A 6,769-nucleotide genomic window follows, 5' to 3' on the forward strand; every position below is an offset into this window, starting at 1 on the left:
CTTCCAGCAGGACGTCATTGGGAGATTCTTCTCGCAAGCCAACATTTGGCCAGGGGGAAAATTTCACACCGCAGTTCGCCAAGGTGCACTTCCTTAGTCCCAAAGCTGGACTCTTGGCGGGCTGGGACTTCTCAACCAGAGAAGAGCTGGTCTCTACATAGACAATGAGGGGTTAAAAGATAGGAGGGGGAGATTGGGAGCGTTCCATACACCCCAAGGGAGACAGTCTGGGGTCAGTCCCGTTCTAATTTCCCCCGGCATGCGGCTGAGCTGGCCATGCGCAAAGTCTGTACGGGTCCAGGCAGAACGAAGAGCTCAGTAACGGTGCGCGTCAGGGGGTTAGGAGATACTTCCAAAAGAGGCTGGACAGGCAAGTGGAGTGGGGAGGGGGGACAGAGAGGTTAAGGTGGAAAAAGAAGAACAAAGGGAGTAAGTACAGAAGCGGCAGCGACAGACCAGGGCGTGCAAAAAAGACAACACAAGGGAATGGGGTTGTGTGGGCAATATTACGGAGATGGGACGTCGAGTGTCGGAAGCAAAACGAGGGGTCAGCCGGCGGGATTAGATATTCCTTCGGCCGGCCGTTCCCGCAGGAATGGGATACTCGGCCAAGGCCGTTACAGGAGCTCTCCAAGGTCCTGGCCCAGCCTTCCCAACCTGGAGGATTGCCTGATGAGTATCGACTTCAACTCCCAGGGTTCCCTGCAAGGGCGTGTGGCCTGGGGAATTCTGGGAATTGAAGTCCACTATCACGCATCTCCCCCTGATGATGCAAAGCTCCAGCCAGTGGGCTTTCTGAGTTGGGGGGTGGCCAAAGAACTTTGAAGAAGGAGATGGATGCTGAGGAAGTGGGGGACCAGCAGAAAGGTGGGGAGCAGACACCGAGGAGTGGGGGAACAGAAAGGAAAAAATGGGGAAGGGGGGGAAGGACAGAAGAAAGGAGAGACGGAGATGGAGCAGAGAAATAGAGAAGGCAGAAGAGTTAGAGAGAGAAAAGTGTAGGGCAGCTGCCCCAAACCTTTCAGTGGGGCTGGTTTTCCACAATTTTATAATTCATGAAGGATGAAGGGATTAGATGTGGTTTGTCTTTGGACAGGAGACCACAAGGAAATCCAAATCAGCTTGGACAGGAGACCACGAGGAAATTCCCAGTTTAGATTGGGGAAGTCAAAGACCCATCCTGGCCAACCACTTCTATGGTGCTGTTAGGAAAACTCGGTAACCTCATCAGAAGCCAAACTCAACTCAGAAACTTGATTGAGTCCAAAACATCTGGAGAACATCACGTTGGGGAAGATCCTCCTACAAGAATACCATTCTTTCTACTCTTTTGCCCTCTATAATGACCTTTTTAGTGAGTTACACATGGAGACCGTCCTACTTACCCATTACACAAGTCACCAACCTCCCATGAATTAAGTAGAATAAGCGGTGCCCGGCTGGATCAAATACCTGGTTCATCTAGCTCAGGGGTAGGCAACCTTGGCTTTTTTATGACTCGTGGACTTCAACTCCCAGAATTCCTGAGCCAGCCACGCTGAGGGAAAAGGGAGAGGTTTCCAAGCTGAGCCATGCTGGCTCAGGAATTCTGGGAGTTGAAGTCCACGAGTCATAAAAGAGCCAAGGTTGCCTACCCCTGGCCTAGTTCAACAGTCTGGTTTTCTAAATCAAATGTTTCTCAACCCTGACAAGTTGACAACTAGACTTTCTCCTAGAATTTCCCAGCCAGCAGTTCTAGGAACTGAAGTCCACACATCTTCAACTTGCCAAGGTTGAGAACATGCTGTTCTTACTGACCACCCAAGAAAGCCTCGTTTCCCAGCAGACGGCCTTCAGAGGAAGTCCCGCTGCCATCATGGCTAATAACCATGGCTTCCTAAGATCTGTAGGGATCCATGTTACTTGCTATAGGAAAATAAAATCTCTACTTCTTTTTCTCTCTCCTCCTTTTGAGAGGCAAATCACAGCAAATTTAACAGGCCCAAGGATATAAATGCCCATGGATGTCTGGGGTGGGGCACTGAGGCTATTAAACCTTGTGAACTCTCAAGCTTCCTTCTTCTGTTATGTATTCAAAATGGACAGTGATTAATATTTATATGTTACTTATATGTAAGTGTGTAGGTCTATAACAGGGGTGGGCAACCTTGGCTCTTTTATGACTCGTGGACTTCAACTCCCAGAATTCCTGAGCCAACATGGCTCAGCTTGGAAACCTTTCCCTTTTCCCTCAGCGTGGCTGGCTCAGGAATTCTGGGAGTTGAAGTCCACGAGTCATAAAAGAGCCAAGGTTGCCTACCCCTGGTCTGTGCATATGTTGTAAAAAGTATGTTTAAATGTGTGTTATGTACGGGTACACTTCGAGAGCAAGCAACTAAATTTCATTTTTAATGTGTGCCGTTCTGCCCACAGTAAAAAAATGACAATAAAGGTTATCTAAAAAATAAATAAATCTAAATAACGAGACAGAACTGTATAATCTACAGATTTGCATCCCAGGGACAAAAGGCTGGCATGGCCTTGTTGTATAACTGCACTGTTTTGGGGGTCTGTAGAACAGCAGGAATCCTGAACCCTGAAATCTAATGTCCACATCAACCAATTTTCAGAGTTTACATTAGGCAATGAAGCATAAACTAGCCAAAACGGTCGAGTGTAAGCTGTAAATGAAGATTTAAGGTCCACAGTTAACCAGGTTAATCACATGGCACGACGTGTGGGGCCAACAGGACTTTACCTGGTTTTGTGTGAATGGGTACTTGTGCCACAAAAAAATAAATCTAAAATAAACCAGGCAGGACAGGGGAGAGAAAGAACGCGGCTTGCAAAATCTGGGAAAAACGAGAAGCCACGATTGCAACGAATCAGGGCAGGGTTATTAGCTCCCTCTGTTGAATTTCCGCCTGATGCACAGGCAGAAGATAGCTATTCCATTCACTGCTTTTAGCACTGATCATTTGAAAGATGTGTCTACAGACAGACATCTACTTCCAGTTATCCTACCTTGGCTGAGAAGCTGTAGGTTGCGGACTTCCTCCCGCACCTGAAGCTGCAGCACCTGTTGGAGCACTTCCTGTCGCTGAGACTCCTGGATAATCCCCATGCGCTGCAGCTTCTCCCCGTTCAGCCGCAAGAGGGCCCGACCTGTCAAAAAGGAAGCAAAGGAATGGCTCTTCACACAACCTTTTTCGCCCCGCTCAAAGAAAGGTCTTGTGGTTTGGTGTAGTCGTGGATAAGGCTCTGGGTTCAAGACCTGCCTCAGGCATGAAAGCCGGCCGAATGACTTTGGGCCNTAATCCCCATGCGCTGCAGCTTCTCCCCGTTCAGCCGCAAGAGGGCCCGACCTGTCAAAAAGGAAGCAAAGGAATGGCTCTTCACACAACCTTTTTCGCCCCGCTCAAAGAAAGGTCTTGTGGTTTGGTGTAGTCGTGGATAAGGCTCTGGGTTCAAGACCTGCCTCAGGCATGAAAGCCGGCCGAATGACTTTGGGCCCATCCCCAGGTGAATTCATGTCCCGCCTCAGGCATAAAAGCCGGCTGGGTGACTTTGCGCCAATCCCCAGGCGACTTGGATTTATTTATTTTCATCCGTTTACATGAACACTTCTAAGCAACCTTTCAATATGTAGTTTGCTTGATTGCGGTTGACACTAATACGGCTATAGACATAACAGGGTACATTCGGTAGCAAAACGGAAACACACCAGACGGAAAGAAAATAAATGGATTATATCGGTGATCTGATGTCACTAAATAATTGGAGCACAGCACAATCATTCTCTATCTATCTATCTATCTATCTATCTATCTATCTATCTATCTATCTATCTATCTATCTATCTATCTATCTATCTATCTATCTATCTATCTATCTCTATCTCTATCTCTATCTCTCTATCTATCTATCTATCTATCTATCTATCTATCTATCTATCTCTACATCTATCTATCTTTCTATCTCTCTATTTCTCTATCTGTCTATCTATCTATCTATCATCTATCTATCTATCTATCTATCTATCTATCATCTATCTATCTATCTATCTATCTATCTATCTATCTATCTATCTATCTCTATCTAAATATCTATCTATCTATCTATCTATCTATATATCTATCTATCTCATCTCTCTCTCTCTCTCTCTCTCTCTCTCTATCTATCTATCTCATCTCTCTCTATATATCTCTCTCTCTATATATCTATCTCTATCTATCTCTATCTATATACATATCTATCTATATACAGTATACATATCTCTATCTATCTCTATCTCTATCTCTATATCCGTCCGTCCGTCCGTCCGTCCGTCCGTCCGTCCGTCCATCTATCTATCTATCTATCTATCTATCTATCTATCTATCTATCTATCTATCTATCTATCTATCTATCTATCTATCTATCTATCTATCTATCTATCTATCTATCTTTGTCTGGGTTCCAACAGTTAACTTACTGCCTTTCTCTCTTTCTCGTTTTTCTTCATCTCATTCTTTATAGCCCATTGCTCTTGAGAACTGCCCGCCACCACATTCAATAATGCAGGTCTATCCAGATGGATGAACCTCCAAAGGAATTCATTTCCGAAGGCAGAGTTTGCCAGTTTCCCCAGCTTTTAATCGCCCACCCAGCCTTGTTCTGTGGGGCCGCTTGGGCAGACGGAGGCAACCTTGCGTGCCTCTCCCCGAGAAAGGCATTGGAGTTTCCCATCATGCCTTGCTCCTCATAGCTAGGGGCCGTCGGCAGAGCGGCCTCATCACCTCTCCACTTCCTCTGGGTCCAATTCAAGAGGCTTGCTTTATTTCCAAGCGAAGGAACTGAAGGAGCGGTTCCATTAGTATTTTATTATTGTTGCCCTCAGGGCAATGAAGTGGTGAAGCTCTCGGTCTTTGTGAATGCAGGAAAAAAGTTAAAAGAAACAACAAAAAAAAAAGCCACACACACATACGCACATGTAACAAAGGCACATGCCTCATCCAAAGATAGCATTCAATTGATTTCTCATCTTCTGATATATATTCGTAGCTCAGGGTTGAACTGAGGGGGTCCTCGATGCTCTCAGAGCTTGGCTGTTTTCTTGCAGATGTTTCATTACCCAACATCATCAGTTCAAGAACGGAGTGGGGTTTGTAGAGTGGAGGAGAAGAGGAGGAGGAGAAGGAGGAGGAGTAGGAGGAGGAGAAGGAGGAAGAAGAGGAGGAGAGGAAGAGAACGGGAGGAATGGGAGGAGGAAGAGGAAGAGGAGAAGGAGGAAGAGGAGGAGGAGGAGAGGAAGAGGAGCAGGAGGAGAGGGGGAGGAATGGGAGGAGGAGGGGAGGAAGAGAAAGGGAGGAATGGGAGGAGGAAGAGGAGAGTAAGAGAAGGGGAGGAAAAGGAGAAGAAGGAAAGTAAGAAAAGGAATAGGAAGAGGAGAAGAAGAAGGAGAAGAAGGGAAGGAATAGGAAGAGGAGAAGAAGGAGAAGGGAAGGAAGAGGAGGAGGAGAGGAGAGGAATGGGAGGAGGAAGAGGAGGAGGAGAGGAAGAGAATGGGAGGAGGAGGAGGAGGAAGAGGAGGAGGAGGAAGAGGAGGAGGAGAGGGGGAGGAATGGGAGGAGGAGGAAGAGGAGAAGAAGAAGAGGAGGAGAGGAAGAGAAAGAGGAGGAGGAGGAGAGGGGGAGGAATGGGAGGAGGAGGAGGAAGAGGAGAAGGAGGAAGAAGAGGAGGAGAGGAAGAGAAAGAGGAGGAGGAGGAATGGGAGGAGGAGAAGGAAGAGGAGAAGGAGGAGGAAGAGAAGGGGAGGAATGGGTGGTGGAGGAGGATATAATAGTCATAAGTGTGAAAAATGATCCTAAGTCACTTTTTCAGTCACTAAAACTGTTGCAAGTTGAAGACTGCCTGTAATTGTAATTCTAACTGTAATCCAGGCCAGTATCCTAACTGAATGAATGAAAACCAACCGACCGATCAAAACAGGACGGGACAGTCAGAAAAAAACCAAACACACTGAGAGTAGAGAGTCCTCCTGATTGAGGAGGGCGAGACCTGTTGAGTGTCCATGGCTCGGCCCCCCTTCAGCGCGTCCTGACGGATGCCTACCTGTGATGGCGTGGTGTGAGAAGGCCTCCACGTAGATGAGATAATTGTGTGGGCAGTGCTTCTTCAGCCATTTGCACACATCCTGCTGGGTCCATAGCACCACCGGCTTGGTAAGGCTGCCCAAGGTAGGGCTGGTGTGGTAGATCCCGTACTGTTCATAAGTGCGGTTCTACAAGGATCCAGAAGGGAAGAAAAGAGCAGACAGCAGCATTATGGAGCATGGAATTTGCAGCGTTACAAAAGGGGAGTTTTGAAGAATTTTGCACCCGTGTTTATTCCTAAATAGGACATTGATGCACCAATGTTTATTCTTGAATAAAACTTTTTTTTTTTAAGTCAGCAAGTTATGAGTGCTCCTGCACCGGAGCTTTTGAAGAAGAGATCGGACAGCCACTTGTCTGAAATGGTATAGGGTCTCCTGCCTGAGCAGGGGGTTGGACTAGATGACCTCCGAGGTCCCTTCCACCTCTGTTATTCTGATATTCTATTATTATTCTGTTATTTCGTGACTCTTGTTATTCTGATGGGTTGCTTTCCCTTTGGAACCGTAACTCAATTCGTGCAACATAGCTAACCAGTAGCTGATAAAAACAGAGATTTAGAAAGTTGGAAATATGAGAAAATGTGGATTATGTGAGGAAGATTTATAACGGATTTGTAAATACTTTGATCGATACACAATTAATGTTAATGTGGG

The 6,769-nt window shown here is 46.4% G+C and overlaps 1 protein-coding gene across 1 annotated transcript in view; it reads right to left on the bottom strand.

Annotated features, from left to right (window-relative positions):
• Positions 1-339: 339 nt before the first annotated feature.
• The window catches only part of SAMD10 (sterile alpha motif domain containing 10), a gene marked incomplete at its 5' end in the record, with an annotated part of 14,105 nt that continues 7,675 nt past the window's right edge, over positions 340-6,769 (bottom strand). Inside the window, 3 exons of the mRNA XM_029286268.1 lie at positions 340-362; positions 3,004-3,144; positions 6,073-6,241. Of these exons, the coding sequence (XP_029142101.1) occupies positions 340-362; positions 3,004-3,144; positions 6,073-6,241 (333 nt within the window). The remainder of the gene's footprint in view (positions 363-3,003; positions 3,145-6,072; positions 6,242-6,769) is intronic.

This window comes from Protobothrops mucrosquamatus, unplaced genomic scaffold (assembly GCF_001527695.2).
Source record: "Protobothrops mucrosquamatus isolate PMUCROS unplaced genomic scaffold, P.Mucros_1.0 scaffold3219, whole genome shotgun sequence".
NCBI lineage: Eukaryota > Metazoa > Chordata > Lepidosauria > Squamata > Viperidae > Protobothrops > Protobothrops mucrosquamatus.